The sequence below is a fragment of the Aspergillus nomiae genome (genome assembly GCF_001204775.2).
Source record: "Aspergillus nomiae NRRL 13137 chromosome Unknown contig00180, whole genome shotgun sequence".
NCBI lineage: Eukaryota > Fungi > Ascomycota > Eurotiomycetes > Eurotiales > Aspergillaceae > Aspergillus > Aspergillus nomiae.
In genome coordinates, this window is record NW_015378235.1 from 1 (window position 1) to 23,587 (window position 23,587).

Genomic DNA, 23,587 nt, shown 5'->3' on the forward strand with positions numbered 1-23,587 from the left:
AAATAGAATAATATAATAGTGTGAGATTTATATTTATGATTTATACTGTTTATATATTAGTAGAATATTTTGTTTTATAAATCTTATATTTTGTAATATTCTTCTTTTTTTCTCTTGTACTCAAAATTCTGAATAGGATAGTACTAATATAATCATTTTTGAACAACTGTCATATTTGGGATAGGACTATTCTTATATAGCCAACGAGTAAATGATCTTATTCTGGGATGCTTTATTCTTTTCGGTATTATACTGAACAGTTGACTTGGAAATTTGGAGCGATTTTCTAATTTTAGATAAAGGAATCCCTGTATACGCTAAACCATATATAAAACCCCTAGAATAGGGACTTAATTCAGAGTTCTTTACTCCGTATCCTATTAGGATTTATGGCCCCTAAAGGTATTCTAGGGGCGTTTCGTACGGCAATTGTTGGTGGGGGTTGTAGATCTATCACGCTAAGCTCCATATATTTCGCGACCCATGGAAATGAGAGCATGCTAGTCTAGACGTGTTTTAAGCGACGAGGATCTAACTGAGCAAAACCTTGTAGGTCGCTTAGATCGCGCGATGACGTTCAACCCTCAATTCCTATTGAAGAAGTATAGAAAAAAGAAGCTTCCTTTCCTACAGTTCTGTCGACTGAGTGGTTCTGTTAATATAGCTGTGACCAATTTTTTCTTTTCTTTTAACAAAGGGCTAGTTGTGCAAAGCAAATCAAATGGCGACTCGCCACACCCAACTCATGCGTGGGAATAAACGACACGATGGCGCTAAAGTGGTCGAGCTGAAGAGGTGGAGTAGACTTTTGGTTAGAGTTAAATTAATAAAACTACGTAGCGATAAGAGCAGAACGATGGCGGTATTCTCAGCCAGCCACTCTCGAGTCCAAATGAAAACAATAGCCTCCACTTTGGTGGAAAAACGAAACTCTTCCCATCGTCTCTCATGACTTAAGTTTTAAGCAAACATATATCGTTGCTATAATACTACGGTCTTAATATGTAGCATTCTGTATATAGTGAAGAGCCATCATATACTAGTACATGCAAAGGGCTTGAGAAATAAGTCAGAATACAAGTTCGCTGATAGAAATACATTGATGGCCTTCCTCTAAGAATCTTCTTTATACGCCAAACATGAATCATAACCTACCCACACACTACGGGTGTTTAACTTTTGATCTACATCAAAGCGTCCTTCTCAGTGGGGCGGGCTATACGCGTTTCTCTCTGTCCTGTGTTGTACAACGATTGATTTAGCACCATAAACCATGGAAATCAACGTATTCTAATTTAGTGCGCTTTCCAGCCCATCAAAGTGGTGACGTTCTTCTATGTACAGATACACGTCCTCGTGGGTATAAATATCCTTTCCTCCCCTAGCTTCTACGTTTATTTTTCATCACGCACATTTCTTCAATCTTGTTAAAGTTCTTTCAAAAGCTAGGACAAATATGGGTATAATAGATGAGATCTATGAAGGGAAGCTCGACCTCAGTGTCCCTCCCGAGCAGCTTGTGCTAGAGAACGATGTAAGCAGAGCGAGGCACTAGATTATCTGCTACACTATTGGTTCTCTGAAATATTAACACCATTTAGCTTGTGGAGCTTTTGCCTTGTCTTCCTGAGAAGTCAGACAGAGAGGCATGGGTAGAGCTTTGTATCGATCAGGGCAAAACCGTTGGCATGATCTTGCAGCAAATGTTGAAACTAAAAGCGGATGATGAGTTCAACATTTCCAAGCTTATGGGTGCGCTTGATAATGAAGACGGTATGCACCTAAGCATCGAGGAGAGTGTAGTAGGGGAAATAGAGAAGGATTCATCCTTTTGTTTTGACCCTTCAGACGATGCGGTTATAGACGAAGTAAGTCAGAGTCGTATTATTGCAAATGACATTATTAATTACTAGAAGATTTCTCAATGGGTATCGGAATCTGTGTGGCCGCCGATACTCAATCGATTCAAACTTGACCGATCTGAATTTATACGTAAACTAGTCGGAGAAATAGGAAAATCACTCGATTGTGATCCACCATCAGCAGCAGGCTGGTGTGACTTCAGTATGATTGATTTTGCCGCTGCCGAGTTCATGGATGAGTCATTAGGCAGTGGTGTTTCGGTAAGTCATCCAAACATACATTGTTCATATGCAATAGTATAGGACTGATTAGTATATATAGATATATTCTGTCCAGTTCACCGGCCGCCCTTGGGGGGACAAAAAGGAAATATGGATCAGTGAGTGTTCTTCCACTACATCAGTCTTACACACAGACTCAATATGCTGATCAATGACTCGTCATTTTAGATTGTGAAGTAACAAGATGTCATGCGCACTGCAGAAGTATAAAAGTTTGTGAATTCGCGCAAAGACTTTATAAGGACCATGGCCCGGCGGACGATAACTCGGAGGACGAGGACGAGGAATAGGATATGGCGCATGGTCAATGGATTTGAACCCTGTCATAGTACAACTATCGTTGGGGCGCGATTTTCAAGTTACTTCATCGAATGAATACCTCCTCACATCAATATTCCTATCTTCGCGCTTTTATAAACAAAAGAACAAGACATCCTATATATTACACGTAATCCCATAAGATATCCATTACCAATGCTGCCCCTCTGAGGCTATATCTATCATTGTAGAACTCGCTTAAATCGCTCGATTTCCCTCATCCCTACGCCTGATCCTCTGCTTCCTCAAATCGCTTAAATCGCTCGATATCTCTTATCCCTACGCCTGATTCTCTGCCTTCTCAACTCGCTTAAATCGCTCGATTTTTTTTATCTCTACGCCTGATCCTCTACTCAAAGAGATGAGGTGAAATTGCCTCTATCGCTATATTTTTATTATTCTAGGGAACGCGTCAACGCGCTAATATACTTTTTAACTAGAATATTAGCGAGAGGTATATAGGAGGCTTAGCTAGCTCTTTAGAATACTATTAATATAATCCATGACTATGGGATAAAATCTCTGAATCCTTCGGTTTTAAATGTCTACATAGTATAGAATAGTCTATACTTTATAGTATAGATACTGCTGCTATTTAACTCTATTCTAGATCCTTTAGATACTAATCTTATAATATACGTTTCCTGGAAATTACTACTTTGAGATATTATCTTTTTTTTAATATATATAGGAAGCCTATCTATCTAGATACCTTTCTATCTGGATACTTTCTTATCTAGATATCTTCCCAACGCGTATTTCCATTGCTGAATCTCACGTTTTTGATACAATACTTATTGACACGTCCAGTAGACTGCACCTTTTCTACCTAGTAGTCTATCTTTAAACTTTTAGATTATTAGATTAATCTTATAATTGGTAGTATAAGGCCTAGGAAAAGAAGGAAATAGTTTATAATAATCGCCGCTATTTTAGACTCTTTACTATATTTATAATATATATGAAGTCTATTTATGACACAACTGTCAATGAGAGCTGCTTAGTACGTACTAAACGGCCGTTGACGACCCGAGAAGAGCCCCTGAATGGGAGCTGTATTCGGGTATAATGCATTTCTCTCTCTCTCTCTCTCTATCATTATAATCGTACCCGAGAGGTATACAGAAGGCATCTTACCAGGTGACAGAAGAACCGATTATCTCGTACACCAGTTCTTTGATTCTCTCAATATGCTCAGAGTAAAAAGTGGGAATCTTTGTATGACCTGGGGTCATGAAATCGATTTTCTTTTCCATGGCTGTACGGTCTGATTCGTCGAAGACTTCCTACCGTGCTAGAAAACAGACTGCACGCCGTGAACCTCTTCAGGAGAGAAAATATGATTCCAACGTCAATTGGGGAAAAAAAAAATAGGCGGAAAGGACTCAAAGCAGAGCAGCTAGGAAGCCAAGGAGGGTATAGAAGTAAGGACTTGCACCTATTCACATTCTGAACAGTTCCCTATCCCTGCTCATGATACTAACGAATTATATATCATGTACGCTGGCGTTCATCAGTGATGTACTCATAGCTGTCTTTAGCAATGGTTTGAAAATGATTCTGTTGACGATGGTATCTTTAAAGTGATCTCGAAGCTGAAATACTATTTCCAACTTAGACTTTAAGCGCGTGGCGATTGCTTTTTGGGCAACTGATAATCCAGTTTCATGCTTGCGAGGTACAGAGTATAATTCCACTTTAGTACCCTCCAGTTTCTGTTCATTTGTATTACACGTACAGATAATATATTATATTCCTTGAAATACCTAAAGCTTTTAGTATAGTCGTCAAAAGCTCAACATTATAATGTCATAGTACCAAAGGTGACCATAGATGCCACGGTTGCCGAAAACCACCAGACGCCCGGATGGAATGTTTATACAGTCATTGTACCTATAGGAAAGAATGTCACGCCCACTTCTTATACTATTAGGTATTATGGAAGTATTTTAGCTAACCTTCTACTGGTACGTCCGTGCCGAGGCCATGTTTTATGATATAGAGGGCTTCGCTCATGAGCAGGCGTAAAGGGGCTCGTACAACCTTTCTTGATAAAGATGCCACGGCTTCATTGAAAGGTGGTGTACACAATAACTCGAAAATAGTTAGATATCCTATCGGTTAATAGGGTAGTTATTCTTCAAGACGGATGTAAAGTAGAGGAGTGGAAATCAAAGGGTTCCCATTTCCCAAATATCTCCTTGCTTTTCGTGCAGCCACAGCATCAATACTCTACTCAAGAAATTGCCATAGTTCTCACTGGTAAAATTTTGACTATATCTCATAATAAGTCCCTTTAGCTCCGCCGGGACTTTTTTTTAACTTAAATTTTGAGTCAGGAAAGTTGAACATCCTGCATGTTGTGATTTGTACTATGCAATCCACAGGTTGTTGCATGAAGTTATCTCTGTTCCCTGTCATGGTCAAACTGGACTCCAAATTTCCGATCTAGAAAACTTGTGAACCAGGATAGATTGTGGTTTCTACGACTTTATATACATATCAGTCCACTTCACAACCATCACATAGTCTTTAAAACTTCGAATACCCCAGCCAGCTCGTCCAGCGAGACTGCATCGTTGCAGTCAAACAAAATGCTTCTCCGACGACTCTCCCCTTTGTACGGCTCACTCACTTGCCCAACACTATGCCCCTCAGAGCTGGGCCCATACACCCTAGCCGTAAAATTGGTGGTGATATCACCGTTGGTGACTGCTGGCCAGGGGCTGGTGCCATGACAGAACTTGAAGAAGTCTTCTGCAAGTGTGGTGGCAACAAGCTGCTCGGAGGGTGTCATGAACTCTTGAAAGTTTTGGGTTAGATAGGCAACGTCAAGAATGTGAGTCGCCCTTCCTTTCCATGGTCCCTCCCAGGGGTTCCCTTCGTTGAAATAGTAAACATGAGAGTTCCCCCTCCAACCCCGTATGAAAGTCAGAACAGGCGCAAAGAAACAGATATCATTGACGTAATTAAGTACCGCAGGTAACGCCTCGTCGTCGGGCATGCCCTTTCTGATACCATATTCGCCCAGGATACGTTGCGCCACATCCGGTTGTGATGATAGCACCTTGTTCATTGCTGTGGTAAATTTCTCTGCACAGTTTTCCTTCAGGTTTGGCATGATTACCCCCAAAATACTCGCCTAAATAGCATAAAAGTGTTAGCTTGTAACCAGCATATCATGAGTCCTGAGAAAAACGGACTCACATCCATCTGACAGTCACCGATCATCAGCTCAGTGCACCAGTTTCCTCTCTTTGTTAATCCAGAAGTTCTATCAGCTGTTAGAGCATGTGTAGCGGCCGATGCTACCAGGTCGCCGTCCACAGCAGGGGCAGCCAAAACCGAGGGAGGCAATTTAGCAATCAGCTCTTGTGCTGGCTTTTCTAACAGTGTCTGAATTCTCTCTTCTGTGCTTGCATTTTCCAAACCCAGTGCCGATATAACTTGTTGATAATTCTGCTCATGAACACCATACGGCAAGGCTTGGCTGAAGAGGTAACTGCCACTCATCGCGATAGCTCTCTTAAAAAGAGCAACTTGGGAGTCCAGGTGATATGTCACCGATGCTTGGAAGAGTTAGCCCCAGTGTCTAGCTTGATACATATAGCTATCCATACCTGCACCAGCGCTTTCTCCAGCTGCTGTAACATTTTCTGGATCTCCGCCAAAATCTGCGATATGTCTTCGCACCCATTCAAGTGCGACTCTTTGGTCGCGGAGGCCGTTGTTAGCTTTATAGCCAGCCTTTCGAAGCTCATCGGAAGTCAAGAATCCAAACACCCCTAGCCGATAGCTTATCGGTTGAGTTAGCCCAGTGTCTTTCCAAGAAGTGGTCATATGATAGCCTCACTTGATCGAGACCGCGATAACAGGTAAATTCTTGTCAGCCGACAGTTTCACAAAACGCATAAGCTCAAGTTGCGGCCATGAATTGGCCCCGATCTGTAGACCCCCGCCATGAATAAAGAAAAATACTGGAAGTTGCGAAGATGCAGTTGTGCCTTCGGGAACAGCGATGTTTAAATTGAGACAGTCGATACCCGACTGCGCGAGCTCTTTCGGGGGCAGTTTATGCTGTATGGCGGCCTGCTCTATATCACATCCGAACGAAGGCGAGATAGCTGTTGGCCTGTGTAAGGTTATCTCATGTTAGCTTCAGGGAAGGAAAAGAGCATGGAAACTTTTATATATGATTCTCGCACCCGTCCTTTGTCGCATCGACGATACCACCATCGTGCTTCTCCACAAGTTGCGCGTCGGCAAGTCTATCTTCCAGAGTGGCGTACTTGATCCCCAGGAACTGCGTTACGCCTTCGGCGGTCCTGCCCCGGATCTGCCCCAAGTGCTTCGTTTGGATGGTTGTTGCAGCCATTTTCTTTCTTTTTTGAACAATTGCAGTGAGATGAGAAACGTGTACACAAAAGAGTAGAGGAAGCAGGTATTCAGGTTCGGTCCATAATTAAATAGCTAATTAAGCTATAAATGGATCTAATCGACTTAGACTTCTGCACCTCTGAGACCACATCGGAAATACCCCATCTTCGGGTCTTCCGATGACCCTTGTTCCATGTCGATTTCCCTGGCAGATGGAAACAAGCTTAATTGTCAAGAGTATATGATGCTTTGATTTCTAAAAGTCTTTAGGCAGGAACAGAGGCTACAGATGATACATTCATCGAGCAAGTTTTATGAATCGGCTTATCCGCTACATAACAACTTCCGCTCAGCGCTGCAACCTCGGGCAACGAAAATGTGGGGATTGGGTTGGAGAAAAAAGAGGGGGTTTAACAAGAGTGGAATTGGACGACATGATTGCCAGGGCACGGAAATTTTACTACGGCTACTAACGCTGTGTGACCATACAAGCTTAATTTTTTTGAATGTAGAAATTGTACGTTACTATGACAGACTTGCCGGGAAATTATCTATTAAATTGCTTCGCGTTTCTCTTCCAAACTACCTGTTGAATGGACAGATTTAGGCGTTTGCCTTGGCCGCAAAGGTAAAGGAGTCACGCATTACAAAGAATCAACCGAAGGTATAGAACGGTCGTATATATCCATTTACTTCAGTCATTCGTTGACTCCCAGCATCCAGGCTGCAAAATGTCAAAGCGCAGGCTTTGCTGATATTGCATTATCTGCTAATTCACCAGGTAGGTTAGTTGACCTTTGCAGAAGAGATCCAACAAATTGGAAGGCACCCCCATCTTCCTTGTAAGTGACGGCCCTACAGTGGATAATTCACAAGCGCGGGTATCGCAGTAAAACCTCTCGAATGGACTTTCGGCCGTAAGTCCTCAGGGGACGGTAGGCTGACAATGGCGTTTGTCACCTCTACATATACCTTGTGACCTGCCATGAAATCAAATTCGAGAGTGAAATTTGATATTGGAGTTCGGATTCCAGCATTCCCTCTAGAGATGCATCATCCGCTTGTGGCGCCAGGCCGACCATGAATGACACTCACTGTGAAGGATGAATTATATAGAATATTCCAAAAAAGAGAAGGAAAAGGGAGCAAAGTTCGCCATGACGTAGACAAGACTATAGGACAATTCAACAAGACTCATCCTCTAATTCCCTCGGTGCCGCTAACCATTCTGCAGAAAAGAACGCCTTATTCAATGCAAAACGCTTAAAGAATACTGGGACGGGATGCAGGTATGAGACGCTAGTCTAGGACTGAAAGTTCATGCTATATCCGCCCGTCTTCGGGTCTTGGGTGAATTTGAAATTATCAGTTGAAAGCCCAAATGGTTTGAGGATTCCGTTGCCCAGCTAGTATATTGGTCAGCGTGAATAATAATGAGGTCAAACAAAGGAAGCCCAGACTCACGTCTTTCAATTTGCCCATCATCTCCGCCATTTCGTTTTCTCTTGCCTTGGCTATCTTATCCGGAAGCTCCCGGAGAGCCTTTTGCACGACGCGCCTATCGTCGGGTGGTAGATTGTCCATACTGGCAAGCAACTTGTAGTCTTCTTCGGCCCCTTGCAGGTTCCCCCATCCGCTAAGCTGCGACTTTGCTCGTGCGCGTCGCATAAGTGCCTTTGCCCGAATCCGCATAACGTCATTTTTCCTGTCGTCAACCTTCTGCAACCGCTTGAGCTCTTCTTGTTCTGCTTCTTCATCATCGCCAGTTATCTCCACCACGGAATCTGTCGAGCCCGACTCTTGCTGCTTTTCTTGTGGGGCGTCTGGATTCTCATTCGCCGACGGGATTACTTTTTCTAGACAGTCGAGACATGCCGTCGCTGAATCGACAGAGGCTTTCCAGTCTTCCAGCTTTAGGTAACACGCAGCCATATTACTCCGTAGCACGGCGACTTCGTAATCAAGGTAATTCGGACACGAGGCAAGGGCACGATCGTAGCAGGATATCGCTTGGTCGTAGCAAGCCGCGGTAAATAGCTTATTGGCTTCGGCTTTTATAGAGTGAGATTCCTCCAGGAGTTGCTATTTAAAATCATATGTAAGCATTATAGCTTCACCGTTATGAAAAGACAGGTAAACTCACAGCTTCTTCTTCGGCGGGAAATCTGGCATCATGAAAAACATCCTCGTCTTCACTGTCACTCCCTGCAGTATCTGCGTGTTCCTTAGGCGTATTTTTTGACATGTTGAGTGTCTATAACTATTCGCACAACTCTTGAGATGGAGAATTCAGCATTTGTTAGTAGATCAACTACAGCACTGCCGTCCGCAGCTTATAATGAGTTAGCTTTCGGGGCGGGACGATAACCCGTTCACCGATTGGCTCGGTCATATCGGTCTTTAGCCTCAGGCATCATATCGATTGTTATCCCCTCCATCCTTGCCCCGCCATTGTTAAGAATCGTTTCATTAAAGTGCGGAGTAGAGGCAATTGATCTACCACGCTTTACATCCACCTCGCACCTCACATATAGACACTATATCCCTGTCGCAAGATGGCGAATTCTACCCCAAAGTAAGTTCTGCAGTCATCGTTAAGTAAACAAAAGATGCGGAACTAACAAACGCAAGTCTGCCGCCCGTGCGGGCATGTCTCTTCGACATGGACGGACTCCTAATTGACTCGGAGGACAAGTACACCGACATTACAAACTCTATTCTCCACGAATATGGAAAACCCTCACTCCCATGGTCCATCAAAGCGCAGCTTCAGGGGCGCCCGCAACCGGAGGTACGTTAAGACGTCACCTGCGGTACCTTTCAAGCTCGCGGAACACACCAAAGCACCCGCAGGAGCACCCCAGTCTCAATCTCGCTAATTCTATTAAAACAACCAGGCCTTCAAAATCTTCTACCACTGGGCCCAACTCCCCATCTCGCCGGAAGAATATAGCGCCAAACAAGCCGCCCTGCAGAGCAAATACTTCCCCGAATCGCAGCCTCTGCCCGGTGTGCGCGAACTCTTGAACAAGCTTGTCTCAACGCAGAAAACCGACAAGCCTGTTTACATCGCATTGGCTACCTCGTCGCACAGCAGGAACTACAAGTTGAAGTCCGACCACCTGCAGGATCTCTTCGCGGCGTTTCCCGAGTCCCAGCGTGTTCTGGGTGATGATCCCCGGATTGGGAAGGGAAGGGGCAAGCCCTTGCCGGATATCTACTTGATTGCGTTGGAGACCATCAATTCTAATTTGCGGCAGAAGGGGGAGAAGGAAATTACTCCCGAGGAGTGTCTTGTTTTTGAGGACGCCGTTCCTGGTGTTGAGGCGGGGAGAAGAGCTGGTATGAGGGTCGTTTGGTGCCCTCACCCTGGCCTATTGGGGGCTTATAAAGGCCGAGAGGCCGAAGTATTGGCTGGTTTGACTGGTGAACATAAGGAGGAGGAGAAGTCTGCGGCTGAACATGAGGCGGATGAGCTCGTTGCGGGTAGATTGGGGCGGAGCTCGGGGAAGCCTGGCCAGCTTAATGATGGGCTTGGTGATTTGGTCCCTACTTTGGAAGACTTCCCTTACGAGAAATATGGCATTCAACCTGCATAAACTAGTGGATAGAAACATTAACCTGATTATCAGGGCTTGAAACTGTACATGAAATCCAAGATACCCATGTGGTGTTGCGTGAATGAATTAAAGTCGTTTTCAGAGATTACCAAACGAAGCAAAAGAAAGCGTGGCTGCATTAGGAATGTCGTCAAACTGATGTTGTCACAACCGTAAGACGAACCAGAGAAGTGTTGAGATATAACAACCAATTTTTCACTAATCGACTGGCAGATGTCGAGGTTTCCAAATGATGTTAGCGGTAGCGTATGACATGGTCCCAACTACTAGGCAAGAAAGTTCATTTAGAGATGAAGACATAGCTCATGATGAAATCCAGTCGGGGTATCAAAGTCATTCCGTCATAGGGGTTCTGAGGTCCATCCTGAAGTCCATGGCACCCAACTCAATATTCACTCCATAAGGCCAGTTTCCAAAACAAGTCATATGTTTGGGAAGTAAAGAGAGACACCAGGTGGTAGCAAAAGAGTAGAGAAAGTTGCTAGGGAGTTGATCCGCCTAGACTGCAGGAACAGACCAGCAAAAAGACACAAGAGAAGAGCGTAACGGAAAAAAAGAATAGTTAGGACGAGAGGCATTAGAAAGCTGGTGGAATGATTGGCTTGGTACGTTCTTCGAGGGGGGGCATTTCTCAAAATCAATATCGGTCTCTAGCGTTGGCGCTTCTCGGGAGAAGAGGCCTCATAGTCGCCCATGGGACGCTTGCGGTTGGTAACAAGATTGTTAGAGCCGCCACGAGTGTGGTAAGGCATATTTGGGTTCATCATTATGGGTCTCGGGTGGGAGGTGGGCGCAGTCATCCGGCGATTATGGAGGTGTGACATAGCAACGCTTCCCATCATAGGGGTAGAAGAATACTGCTGGGCAGCTGCAGTATATGTTGGAGTCGGCGTACCAATGCTAAGCATGGGAGAGGAGCTCATTTGCTCGGCTTTCACCACTCGAGTGAGCCCGTCAGGGGTGAGTGTCCCTTCAACACCAGTGCTCGAGCTTGCGGGAGTATCCGAAGGAGCTTCATCTGTGGGTGGGGTAACAGCTTCAGAAGCTTTGCTAGACCTCTTTTTGGCACCAGGCTTTCTGGAACCGAGGACTTGCTTTCCTGCATTCATCACTTCTCCTTTGCGCTTGTTCAACAGCCTGTTTGCAACCACACGTTTCTCCGCCTGAACAGGATCGTCAACAAAGTGGTAGACGTAAAGCGGGTCGAGGAGATGCTTGCAAATCGTCTTGTGAAGCATGAGACATTCAATTATCTTGTCAATTCTAGTGGCAAATGTCACTACCTCATGGTTTTTCGGCTTGACGTCAAAGGCACTCAACAATGGACCAAAAGTGTGTCGTTCGATGGCAGTTTCCTCAAAGTATGTTAGCAACGTCGCAAGGAAGCGGCATTTCCTACTTACCAAGACCTGCCAGCACGCAGCTTCCATTCGTCGATCGCTGTATCTACCTTCTTTGAAAGGTTTGATCATAGGTTTGTTGTCTTGCGCACGATGGGTGCTTGCCATAGCATTACACATTTGTTTGACAATTGCCCGCTTCTGTACCTGAGTACGAGGAATAGTAGGATCTTCTGGAAGTCGGACGCTGGGGCGTTGAGATTCATTGGCCTCCTCAAGAGACGCATAATATGTATCGACGTCGACATTGTTGTTCAGAGGATCCATGAGCTTTTGATAGTCCCGAACAATTAATGGTACATTTACATCGGTGAACGCTGTTTCTGATTCATGGCTGCTGTTCAGATGTGCAGAGGTGGGCAGTGAAGAAGGGCGTGCACCACCCCCAAGCTCACCACCGCCCACAGTGTTGCCCAGGGCAGGAGCAGACAAATTGCGTGGGAAATTGGCATTACCGTATGATGGCAAGTCAATATATGTTCTGCTCGTGGGGCTATTGTTGGAACTGTCGTCGTAACTTGCACCGCCCGTCACAATGCCAAGAGGCATATAGGGAGGGCTGGAGCCGAGTTCCGGGCCAGACGCCGAAGCACCTGAGCTGATCGCGAAGTCTTCAGCACTGTTAAATGTATGAGTAAGAAGCCCACATCAATGCGATACGATGGACACAACATACTCTGCATTACCAACACGCGCAATCCTGTTTCCAGCATGCTGGGGCATACCAGCCATCGGCATCATAGCGGTCGAGCGACTTCTCGTAGTCATGTTATGAGCTCCGCTGAAAATGTCAGGATGAGGGACCTCCAACGTGTCTTCCATAGATGCTCCATTAACGAACCCGCCAGATGCCCAGTTGCTAGTCAAATATTAGTTTCTAGCCAGACTTGACGTCATGCAAACTTACGTATCATTGTTCATGAGAAAGCCATTATAGCTAAGGTCAGCGTTTAGGGCAGGGTTTGAAGTGTGCGGCTGATCCAGGTGCAATAGCTGCTGCTCCCAATCTTGGTAATACCACTCCGTAAAATGGGACATCGTGAAGTCTATATCTACCAAAGGATAACAGATGTTTACAGCCACCCAATGCCAGGGTAAAGCAGCTCAGCACAGAATTCCAGGAATGGCGGGAAATTCACGAGGTTGGAAGGAAGAAAGAGGCAAAGAGAGGAAGAAGCTGTGGGAAGCAGAGAATCATCTGAATTTAGTAGAATAGAAGGAAGACATCGATACATCAAAAGAGTGAGATAGTATAGAGCCAGTGAAGAAAGTGTCTGTGAAGTATTAGCGTCATAGAGAGGGAATAGGACATGAATAGGAATGTCCAGAAATGAATGTGGGGATCAAGGTGCGAATGGGGAGGCCATTCATCAAAGAGAAGTTGTATTTAAGCGAAAACGTGAATTTCACCCCGGGAAGATGCCGCGCTGCTGTTGGTCTGGAAACTGATGATATATTCCCAAAAGGGAAAACAATCAGAGTGACTGTCAACAACCCCTCGTTTCAAGTCAATGCAGGAACAATAGGGTCCAGGGTCCTTATTCAGGGCTAATAGAATTCACCATGCCAACCAAAACAGTCAATGTTATCCAGTAACCAGAGTAGTGAAGAACAGGAAGTATGTATTGGTATTAGCTTCAGCAGTCCACAAGTCAATTTGTCTTCAGTTGACAATGGCACTGTTGCATTGAGATATCCAGAGACAATGAACTTGTTGACCGGCATATGAATACCTCCAAGCTACCTCAACCCTCTTCCCGTCGCTATATATATCGATCGAGCCATATTAGCCTGGCTGATAGGGTCCAATCGGAGAATGTCACTTGATCGTTTAGAAAATGGACGGATATTGAAAAGTCACCTTGCCTGGTCTGGTGTCCCTATTGGCAACCGTATAATGCTTTTAAAGAGTTTCTTTCACCTGAAAAGACCTCCAGGTTCATCTGACTCAAAGATGGTGGTGGTAGCCTGCTATCAATTCCCTGACTGCCCCGAGGTAGTCATCCGAGAATTGCATTGGTTTTCTTTGATGGCCTCCTTTCCTTCCCCCGTCTCATCCATGATAATGGTTCATAGCAGTGATTTCGATTTTCAAAGGGTGTGGACTGCCTCGGATGCCGTTGGAGAGTTGGAAAGAACCTGACTCGTATTCAGCAGGCCTACAGGAATGGCATAGACCATACTTTCACGCTATTGTCAAGCTTTTCTGTAGAAGACGAGCCCTCGTCGTCTGAATAGTGTCTTTGCCCAGCACACGTAGCCACAACATTGCCCATTGGATGCAGTACTGTACTGCTCACCGAGTCTACGAAGACTAAGGTCAGCGATTGCATTAGAGTAAACCGGATAGATAATACCTACCATCATGGATCTTCCATTCCGATACTGGTTCCTGCCCTCCAGCAGTATGGGTCGGGTCACGCCATACCCTCATGAAACCGTCAGTTCCTCCAGCCCAGATCTCATGCGAGGTACCTTGATTAGTAGAGACCATGTCAACTTTCATCCGCTGATTAGTGATGGCCTTGCGGCCTTCTAGCCAGCCAAGTAATTGGCCGGTTACTCGGATGTCGTATATCATAACACCGTCGCTCTTTCGTTCAGCGATATATAGGTATCGTCCACAAGGACTCCAAAGGAGCTGGGTGATACCTCGACCCCCAATATGATGACTAGCATCGGTCTTTGCAATACTAAACGTGCCTAAGGACTGCCCAGTTCCATTTGAGTCATACAATCCCACCTGCCTTGAGAAGGTACCAGCTGCTAATATACCATCCCCTGTCGGATTGATGGCCATAGCGGAAATGATACCCTTCATTCCAACGCCCCCACCCACTGTCTGTTTACGCTTACTGGGGATAGTAGGCATCCAGGAAACAGGCCCATCGTTCCCGGGCCGGGAAACATCAAAGAGACATATAAGGCTATCTGACCCAGTGAGGAAATGCGTTCCACCAAGGGCGTGTGGGTAGATAATTGAATGCGGCGTTATAAAAGCTTCCGTGGTTGGGTGTATCAAGGAATAAGTCGCCAACAACGTAGGAGCAAGCGTTGAGGCCAGTCTGATTGGATGATCTCGGACCGATGATAGGAAAAGTGTAGTAGCTGGATCCTGAAGAGAATAATAAGGATAAATAGCAGCTGCATAGGTTGGCTCTGCTGAAGGTAGCACTGAGTAAGGAGACAACCGGTGCGGTGACGGTCTTTCTTCTAAAAGATCAGGTGGCCTGACTAACTATTAGCACAGCAAGAGATGAGGATTACAACATAAACTAACAAGATGTAAGTTCTTATATGATGGTCTGCGGAATCTGTTAGAAGGGTGGTGCCATCGGGAGTCCTACATGAGCATTCTAGTCAGTCACAGCAAGTTGAAGGTGAAGTCGTCGTGAGCATACCATTCTACACTCTTGACAAAATTTGTGTCGGAGGCGCTTTTGTCGGCGCCACATGCGGTGCTCGGAGTATCATGGCTATGGCTGTCTAAAGATGCATCACAGGCCACATCATCTCGTCGGGTTGAAGCCACACATATAGGCGCAGAGTTGGTAACACCGCTTGCGGTCATGATGCGCTGAGATTGTAAGATTGACAATAAAAGTATTGGCGGTATACACTTGCTCGAATCGCTTTAAAAGCACCTAGAGCGCTATTCAAGAGACATGACAAACTGATATGACAGGGGTAAAATGTTGCGGATGAAGTTGACCTTATACTTGATGTCCAGATACGAAACCAGGGCTCAAGATACGGGGGCTCTCTCCTCTAGTCAAGTCACATTAAACTTTCATATAACGCCATCAATCAGTCCAGCATAAGATATCCAGAATGTTAAGCCTGAATAGTTATCAGGTAGCGCGGAGAAGAACTACAGTATGAAGCGTCTTCTGGCTACGAAGAAAAGATCCCAGGGATGAAGTTGAGAATCGCACAGAGAGCAAAATTATATGTGACATATATCAGCAGAGAGCCTTGGTAAATGGCTAAATCACGATCCCATCTAGCAAGATATTTGCAGTGGATATAATGTCCAATAAAAGCTTATACTGATCTAAATATGATGTTCAAAATAAGTTTAAGGCCGCTGTGTACCGGCATCGGAAAATCTTACTCCATCGATCACTAGCTTGGAGTGCTGTTTCGGACCGCTTCACTTTGTTTTCACCCCCAGCATGAACATTGTTCATTAAGCTAATTTCCTTTAACTAATTCTAAAGAAGTTGTCTCCTCTATTGAGAACGGCTGCGGCTTTTCGGTCTCCTACAACAATCTGCCTTCCGACCCATCCCTTTGCTCAAGCAGCACTCATTCCCTTCCATAATGTTCTCCGCAAAACCTGCGGGCGGCGGCCTTTCCATAAACACCAATTCTGCCAATTCTCTATTGTAAGGCACTGATTTTCTTGTCTACTTAGTGCCGGCTGATTGTGTTTTACTTCTGTTTTGACATTGATTACTTGTTCCTTGTGTTACAAGGAAGCCGGTCGTCCACCCTTCTCTTTCATCCTAGCGCGCGCACTTCTTCGCTGTTACTTCTTTGTCGCGTTCTTATTTTGGTCTTTTTAGAGATCGAATGCTGTCGCTGTTTATCAAGAAACACTCTGCTCTGAAATATCGTGTTCCAGAAAAGCTAATGTCTAGTCGCATCAATTAGTGGCGGGGCCAATACACAGACAACTTCCACAACTACACCAGGAACGACGAGCACGACATCGGGACTTTTTGGTAACCTTGGAAGCTCTACAACACAATCAAAGCCCGCGACCGGTCTGTTCGGCAACGCGACTAGTGGAACTACACAGCAGAATCAGTCTTCCGGGACAAACATGTTTTCAGGCTTAGGCGGACAACAAAGTAATACTGGGGGCGGCGGATTGTTTGGAAACTCCACAGCGACTACTTCCCAGCCACAATCGGGGGGCCTTTTCCCAGGAACTGCAAATGCAAACACAGCGCAGAGTGGCACAACTGGCGGAGGCTTGTTCGGGGGTGCTTCTGCCGCACAGACTCAATCAAAACCCCTGTTCGGTGGCTTGGGAACATCTACTAACACAGGGGGATCGCTATTGTGAGTGTGATATCAATATTACCTATACTCTCGTATTCATGAGCTAACCATTGGCGGGTATAGCGGCGGTGCGAATCAAAACAACACGCAGCAACAGCAGCAAGCTCAAAAGCCTACATTATCTTTGTTTGGAAACCAGAATACCACAACGCAGCAACCAGCGCAGCCGACTGCCGCAGCCGGAACGGTAGTCCCAGGGGTCAAAGTGGACTTGAGCAATCTTCTGCCGACAACCAAGTATGAAAGCTGTGCCGATGAGATCAAGAAGGAGCTGGAAGTATTCGACAATTACGTTCTTACGCAAATCAAGATGTGCAACGAAGTGGGAAACATGATCCCTAGCATTGCTGCCCAGGGAGAAACTATTCCGAACGACGTAGAGTATGTCCAAGGAAAATTGGAAACAATGCAACACGCACTCGAAAACGATGCCAGCGATATTGATCAGTTACGGAATCTTGTGGCTCGTGATGCGGCTGAAGCACAAGTGGGCTTCCGGGCGATTGATACCCTCAAGCTACCTTTGCAGTTTCAGCCTGCAGGGGGCTCTGGGTGGTGGTCTGTTCAGGACCAGAAATTGTCGGATCGGCAATCGTTGCGGTCAACACGCAAGAACACTTTAGCTCTTCCCGACGATGTCGAAGGCGATTCTTCTACAACTGTCAATGGAGTACCTGTTAACCTTGTCGATTATTTCTCTCAGCGTTCTGACGAGATGGGGACCGTCCTCGAACGTTACAAGCAGAACTTGAAAGAGATTGAAGACCACCTTCATGGAGTCGAGGCTACCCTGGAGCGACAGATCCACGAATTCGTGACGTCTCGCAGCCGCGATGGAGCCGCTGCGGGGACACCCAAATCGGTGCTTAATGATCTTGCGGTTGTGCTTGGGGACGTTGAAGCTGGTATTCTGGGGGTTGCCAGTCGTCTCGGAGGAGTTACAGAACAAGTTCAAGAAGTGGTGCTGGGGCCGCCATCTCTCGGCGAAGGTAGACTGAACTTGTAATGAATCAATCGTTTTCTGGTTATGTATAATATAATGAAGCTTGCCCTAATTTACTCTGAAACGGAAGGAGAGGGCTTGGATGTTTTGGCTTGAGCATGATTTTCGAGGTCAGGCGTTCTGCGGTAGATCAGTTAACCGGCGCTATTCCCCTTCCATCAGACTCGTTTGACTCAAGTATTCATTATTATTCAATGATAAACATGACGAAATACGGTGTGACGAAGTATGCAGTCTAGAATATACGATTGACAAGTTTGCTTACGAGGCATGTACCCCATACTCGGTCTCGAGCCGACTGACTAGTAGCCCTGGAGAATGTAACCGACTACCCATTGCGGGTACCTTCCCAACCGTTAGACGAACCAGATTGTCGCACGCAAGAGCTTGGCCGGTTTGCGTGATCGCACCTAATCACTTCCAACCCCAGGTTTCCACACTTTCCATGATCGGCACCTGGCTTAGAGACGGTCGACGTTTCAAGTTATTGATCTCCTTGTCTCAATTTTGCGGCATCTACTTACCGTGTATGTCAAAAAAACGAAAAAATCAACAACAAAAAGAAAAAAGAAAAAGAACAAATCGATTCTATAGACAAGCAACAGAGCCAGTAGTTTCCTTCTACATTCCACATCTTATGAGGCATATTACGCTCGAGCTCGTGCTTACATATAACCATAGTGAAAATGCTGCAGGGCAAAAATGACGTGATGTGCAACTGGTTTTGTCATCCATTCCAGAAGACCTGTGGAAACTTGGTCCCATGGGCCACTCCCCCTAATCCGTCCTGACCATCAGCCCTCTTGGGTGATTTTCGCCAGCGATGGTGCCATATCCGCGATCCCGGGCATTGATAATGATGATGTGGAATGATAACAGTAGGCTTGAAAATGGCGGTCTGCTACTACCTCCACTAGAGCTTTGAGTTGGATAAATAAGCTACATAGACTCTTCCAAGGAACTCCTCATCCAGACACAATTCTTCCACACTTGGTTCTCTTTACTACTCGTCCAGCTCAAAACATGGCGCCTACACTTGAGGACCCGACCTTGGCTCCAGCCTTGGGTCATGTTATTCTTCCAAAGAAAGAGATCATCGGCGACAACAAGTTCCAATACACACCGGGACGCACATTCGTCGAGCGTCACGACAACTACGCTTATGAAGAACTTCTGCCTTCATTCCCTGATATTCATTGGGATCCGCTGGAAGAGATTCCCTATGAAGACAGAGGACGTCGCGGGGATCCTAAATTCCGTAACCTACTGCGGGATGCAACCGATGTTTTTGACTACACACCCAAGATCGGAACTGAGATTCACGGTGTGAACTTGGCCAAGTTAGATGAAGCACAGAAGGATGACTTGGCTCGCCTAGTCGCTGTCCGTGGGGTGGTGTTCTTCCGTGATCAAAAAGACTTGGACATCGATGCCCAAAGAGAACTAGGTAGACATTTTGGGAGACTACATAAGGTACGGAGCCATCCGGGTTTAGCTGCTTGCAGGTTAATCTAACAACATACAGCACGCAACCACGTCTGTTCCGAGGAAGCAAGGCTTGGAGGATGTTCATGTGGTTTACAGTGCAGATAATTCTGGTGACCAGCGGGCATTGTTCACACCCAGCTTTTTGTGGCATTCGGATGTGACCTACGAGGTACAGCCACCATCATACACATTGCTGAAGGTTCTTACGGGGCCTCCCCGTGGAGGGGGCGGCGACACACTTTGGACCTCTCAGTATGCAGCATACGATGCTCTCTCCTCTCATATGCAGACATATTTGAAGGGCTTGACCGCACTCCACTCAGCGGACATGCAAGCTTCTGATTCACGAGCCCTCGGCCGACCAGTCCGTCGCGAGCCTGTCACTACGGAGCACCCTTTGATCCGCACCAACCCAGTGACTGGCTGGAACAGTCTTTTCTTCAACCCCGGGTTCGTGACAAAAATTGTTGGAATCCCTAAGACAGAGAGCGATGCTATTATCAAATACCTTACCGATGTTATTGCAACCACACAAGAGATGCATGCACGGTTTCAATGGAACAAGGATGATTTAGCTATCTGGGACAATCGGACTACGGTGAGTAACGATACTGTAATAATTAAGTAGTGAACTCTTCTGATGAACTCAACAGAATCACACGGCATCTTATGGTTTTGCACCTCACCGTCGCCATGCAGTCCGAGTCGCTGCTCAGGCCGAACGGCCCTACCTAGACCCAGCCGGCAAATCACAAGAGGAGGAGCACATTGCGCTGTACAATCTGCCACCGGTAAACAAGGATGGTGCTCGTCAGTCAAACTACAATGACTAAGATTTGGTTTCTCTTTCTCTTTCTTTTCCACTGCCGAGCGAAGCACTTGTGACGAAGCACTTGTGAGCATTCTGATATATGGCGTTACACATACCCGGGAAATTGATTTGTATATACTACTATTTACACATTGCTAATAAGATTGTCTTCTGGATGAATTCATATCGGACAAGGTAGCAACTCACTATTTGTAGGTTGTAGCAATAGGTACAATCTAAAGATCTAGACGAAATTTGAAACCTTCTGGCAGCCTATCAGGCCACGTGCGGAGCTCTGATCACTTTCTCTCACTTTACTCTGAATACCTAAAACCGCGAAAAGCTTAACTCTTCACTCACCTAAAAACGGAAGACTCAATGGAAAACCCCCAGGAACCTTCCCTGATAGAGTATGCCCGATTCTACGGTATTGCCCGTGATTTCACGGCAGTCGATCCCCTCACATACATCGACAACGCCGCAACTGAAACACCATTACCTCATGATACTCTATCGGAATTTCAAGATCATATCTACGAGACACAGAGAAACATTGAAGATAAACTTCGCAAAGAAAAGCTCAATGTCAGAAAAGAAAGCGCTCGTTTGCTAGCATCGGTGATTCAAGATGCGAGAGCAGAAAAAATAGACATAAACTGGGATGAGCTTCTACCCAAATTCAGTCAAGCTGATGAGCTTAAGCTGCCACTTCCAATCCTTCACGAGGACAGCATCATGGAACGTTGCGGTACACAAATCCGCTGCGTTACGACGAGAACGTGGTCGAAATCCGTCCTCACGACGAATCGTGCCCGAAACTTAAGGATGAAGAAATCATTGCTGAACTTTTAGTCAAGGCTGACCAGATTCTGAAGGATGTTATGCCGGAGAAGTTAAAGTGTAGCAGAGAGTCAATGTTGTTAATACAAAGGGCTAGAGACTGTGGAAGTCTTGCCTTCCCAGACCTAGAAGGTCTTTTGAATGATATGATGATGTCCGTTCAGGTATGAATGTTAAAGACATGTTGCTGGAACTTAGACTTATACATTTCGTGAGCTTGCAGAAAGACCGCAATCCTTCGAAATCTCCTCCATTAGTTCTATCGGATATTGATGAAACGTACTATCGGAGTCCCTCGCCGGCTTTCAAGTCGCTGATGTTGCCCAGCCCTGCTTCCTCTGGTTCTTTTGAGCTTGAGCTGCAGCGCAACAAAAGATTAGTCTGTCACTTAGACTCAAAGACTTCAGATTGTGCGGTAGCGCCAAACAAGGGAGAAGGTAGCCATACGAGTGAAGAAAAGGTTCGACTAGAGCATGAAGTATCACTTGACCGAAACAACACGGAAATAAGCACAGTTGGAGCCGACAGTGCCGCTCAGTCTTTTCCAAACAAGTATAACAGAAGTGAAAAACAACGTGGTTTAGGTGTTTCTCAACAAATTGGCGATGCTATCAACTTGATTGATGCAGATTCATCAGTCATATTTCATACGCAAGAGAATGAGTGCATGCCAACCGCGTGCACCTCGACTCAGGAGCGATCAAGTCAATCACCCAGGGTTATACTTGTCGAGAATTGTCAGATTGCAAGCATGTCGGCAGAGTTTATATCGTCTTTTGGTTCCTCTTCGGTAATAGACTCGCCCAATCCAGATTCTACGCGGTGTCAACCATGCCCTATGTCAACTATGCCTTCTTCTCAACGTTCGAAACCGGAGGACCATGCTGGTGGCTATTTACATACGGTTGAAGACCACGGGAGTGTGGAAGACATTGCTGAAACAGCATCTGACAAGGAACTGGGGTTTACTCATGAGGATGTTAGTGAAATGAGATTCACAGGACAACGCCAATTGTTGGAGCCTGACACAGCAGCTCTTCAACATGAAAGTGGAAAGACGGCCATGTGTACTTCCCCAGATACCGCAGTTCCTGATACCAATGCATCCTCAGATATGGTGTCTAATTTAATATGCTGCGAAGTTTCAACAGATACAATGCTTGGGGGACAAAAACGAAGACACGAGGAGGGGCAGGATGTCTTGCGGAAAGACCGCAAACTTGTCCAGCCATTAACCGCATCCCTAGCTAACGACAAATGCAAGTATACGCTGCCCTCACAGTCGTCGATATTGGGCTCCTTGTCCACCTTCATGGAGGCTAGAGGCAGGGTCGAAAGGCGACAAGTAACGGCCGTCAGTCCATACTTTACCAACAACATGCGGCTTGAGGGTGTTGTAGAACATCAGGACCCAGCTATAAATGCTGAAAACCCCCACGGATATGAAGAACGAGAAGATGCGCTAGAGGAGCTATATCCTCCAGGGTTAGAGCTTACAAAACATCAGTACCCTCAATACCCTCAACTGCAAGCCCACGATCACGAGCAACCACTACTCTTCGTATCAACTGCGCTCCTCAAGAGCCATCTCCCAATTATTCAAGGTCTTGAAAGATTAAAGAGCCCTCCAGCTATGATATATAGGGACTATGATCAGCCCGTTCCTCGCATCTGGACTCCATCTCAAACAAACACAAAAGATACTCTCCCCAAAGAAGCAGACATCATCGTCTCACCAACAGCTGGAATCATACTGACTACTCTACAAGGTACAACACAGCTATACCTTCCTGGCCATAAGCCTAACCCACAGACGAACGGTACTAAGTGCATCAACTCGCCGCTCCGCGAACGCATCTTCCTCCTAGCTCCGCGATACAGATACCTCTACGTATTTGTTGCTCACGGCGCAAATTTTCCGAAAGGTGGACAAGGCAACGCTCCACGATTGACAGCAGATAGACGGTTGTTGGCGTCTTTCACATCACTAACAGCCTTCTGTGATTCGATGTCAGCGAATTCAACTATCTCTCCGATCTTGATTTCTCCATCGTCTGATACACTAATAGAATGGATTCTGGCACTAGCTCGCAAACATGCTTTTCATTTGCCTGCTGATACTGCTGGTTTACCACAAACGATGTCATTTACACCCGTTAACGCGACTCCGAAGAACATGTTTGACATTGAGGCTATGGAGAATGAAACTTGTTGGGAAATATTTCTCCGTCGAGTAGGGTTGAATCCGTATGCTGCGCAAACTATTTTGACCGTCTTGAAATATGAACGAGAAATACCCGAACGCAAATATAATGACGGTACACCACATGATGTCGATAAAGAGATGAGTGCCCTCTCCAGATTTATCGAAATGTCACCGGAGCGGCGACGAGAACTCTTTCCAGGTTTGATTGGGAAGAGGAATGAAGCAATTCTTGAAAAGGACTGGCAATGTGACTGGGCATTAGATTTTGATTAAAAGGCTGCGGTTTGAAGGAATGATTATTATGTGAGTT

The 23,587-nt window shown here is 45.7% G+C and overlaps 9 protein-coding genes across 9 annotated transcripts; 5 read left to right on the forward strand and 4 right to left on the reverse strand.

Moving 5' to 3' along the window:
• Nucleotides 1-1,456: 1,456 nt before the first annotated feature.
• ANOM_005761 (uncharacterized protein) lies at nucleotides 1,457-2,165 on the forward strand (the record flags this gene model as incomplete). Its single annotated transcript, XM_015551018.1, has 3 exons — nucleotides 1,457-1,534; nucleotides 1,602-1,868; nucleotides 1,914-2,165. 3 exons carry the CDS (start codon nucleotides 1,457-1,459, stop codon nucleotides 2,163-2,165), a joined length of 597 nt encoding a protein of 198 aa, XP_015405869.1.
• A 2,818-nt stretch (nucleotides 2,166-4,983) lies between these two features.
• On the reverse strand, nucleotides 4,984-6,837 carry ANOM_005762 (putative carboxylesterase; the record flags this gene model as incomplete). The annotated part of the gene is made up of 5 exons (XM_015551019.1): nucleotides 4,984-5,604; nucleotides 5,670-6,031; nucleotides 6,083-6,258; nucleotides 6,316-6,594; nucleotides 6,668-6,837. The coding sequence occupies 5 exons, from the start codon at nucleotides 6,835-6,837 to the stop codon at nucleotides 4,984-4,986; spliced, it is 1,608 nt and encodes a 535-aa protein (XP_015405871.1).
• A 1,306-nt stretch (nucleotides 6,838-8,143) lies between these two features.
• On the reverse strand, nucleotides 8,144-9,084 carry ANOM_005763 (tetratricopeptide repeat protein 1 (TTC1); the record flags this gene model as incomplete). The annotated part of the gene is made up of 3 exons (XM_015551020.1): nucleotides 8,144-8,245; nucleotides 8,304-8,921; nucleotides 8,983-9,084. The coding sequence occupies 3 exons, from the start codon at nucleotides 9,082-9,084 to the stop codon at nucleotides 8,144-8,146; spliced, it is 822 nt and encodes a 273-aa protein (XP_015405870.1).
• Nucleotides 9,085-9,394: 310 nt separating this feature from the next.
• Nucleotides 9,395-10,438, forward strand: ANOM_005764 (haloacid dehalogenase superfamily protein; the record flags this gene model as incomplete). The annotated part of the gene is made up of 3 exons (XM_015551021.1): nucleotides 9,395-9,414; nucleotides 9,471-9,630; nucleotides 9,737-10,438. The coding sequence occupies 3 exons, from the start codon at nucleotides 9,395-9,397 to the stop codon at nucleotides 10,436-10,438; spliced, it is 882 nt and encodes a 293-aa protein (XP_015405860.1).
• A 671-nt stretch (nucleotides 10,439-11,109) lies between these two features.
• ANOM_005765 (uncharacterized protein) lies at nucleotides 11,110-12,897 on the reverse strand (the record flags this gene model as incomplete). The annotated part of the gene is made up of 4 exons (XM_015551022.1): nucleotides 11,110-11,814; nucleotides 11,863-12,478; nucleotides 12,536-12,718; nucleotides 12,767-12,897. 4 exons carry the CDS (start codon nucleotides 12,895-12,897, stop codon nucleotides 11,110-11,112), a joined length of 1,635 nt encoding a protein of 544 aa, XP_015405872.1.
• A 1,121-nt stretch (nucleotides 12,898-14,018) lies between these two features.
• On the reverse strand, nucleotides 14,019-15,430 carry ANOM_005766 (uncharacterized protein; the record flags this gene model as incomplete). The annotated part of the gene is made up of 4 exons (XM_015551023.1): nucleotides 14,019-14,164; nucleotides 14,221-15,089; nucleotides 15,140-15,202; nucleotides 15,261-15,430. The coding sequence occupies 4 exons, from the start codon at nucleotides 15,428-15,430 to the stop codon at nucleotides 14,019-14,021; spliced, it is 1,248 nt and encodes a 415-aa protein (XP_015405874.1).
• Nucleotides 15,431-16,159: 729 nt separating this feature from the next.
• On the forward strand, nucleotides 16,160-17,935 carry ANOM_005767 (nucleoporin FG repeat-containing protein; the record flags this gene model as incomplete). The annotated part of the gene is made up of 3 exons (XM_015551024.1): nucleotides 16,160-16,247; nucleotides 16,516-16,929; nucleotides 16,993-17,935. The coding sequence occupies exons 1-3, from the start codon at nucleotides 16,183-16,185 to the stop codon at nucleotides 17,933-17,935; spliced, it is 1,422 nt and encodes a 473-aa protein (XP_015405873.1). The 5' UTR covers nucleotides 16,160-16,182.
• Nucleotides 17,936-18,955: 1,020 nt separating this feature from the next.
• On the forward strand, nucleotides 18,956-20,253 carry ANOM_005768 (TauD/TfdA dioxygenase family protein; the record flags this gene model as incomplete). Its single annotated transcript, XM_015551025.1, has 3 exons — nucleotides 18,956-19,405; nucleotides 19,458-20,018; nucleotides 20,074-20,253. 3 exons carry the CDS (start codon nucleotides 18,956-18,958, stop codon nucleotides 20,251-20,253), a joined length of 1,191 nt encoding a protein of 396 aa, XP_015405875.1.
• Nucleotides 20,254-20,609: 356 nt separating this feature from the next.
• On the forward strand, nucleotides 20,610-23,550 carry ANOM_005769 (uncharacterized protein; the record flags this gene model as incomplete). Its single annotated transcript, XM_015551026.1, has 3 exons — nucleotides 20,610-20,816; nucleotides 20,963-21,235; nucleotides 21,295-23,550. 3 exons carry the CDS (start codon nucleotides 20,610-20,612, stop codon nucleotides 23,548-23,550), a joined length of 2,736 nt encoding a protein of 911 aa, XP_015405861.1.
• Between the last annotated feature and the right edge of the window lie 37 nt (nucleotides 23,551-23,587).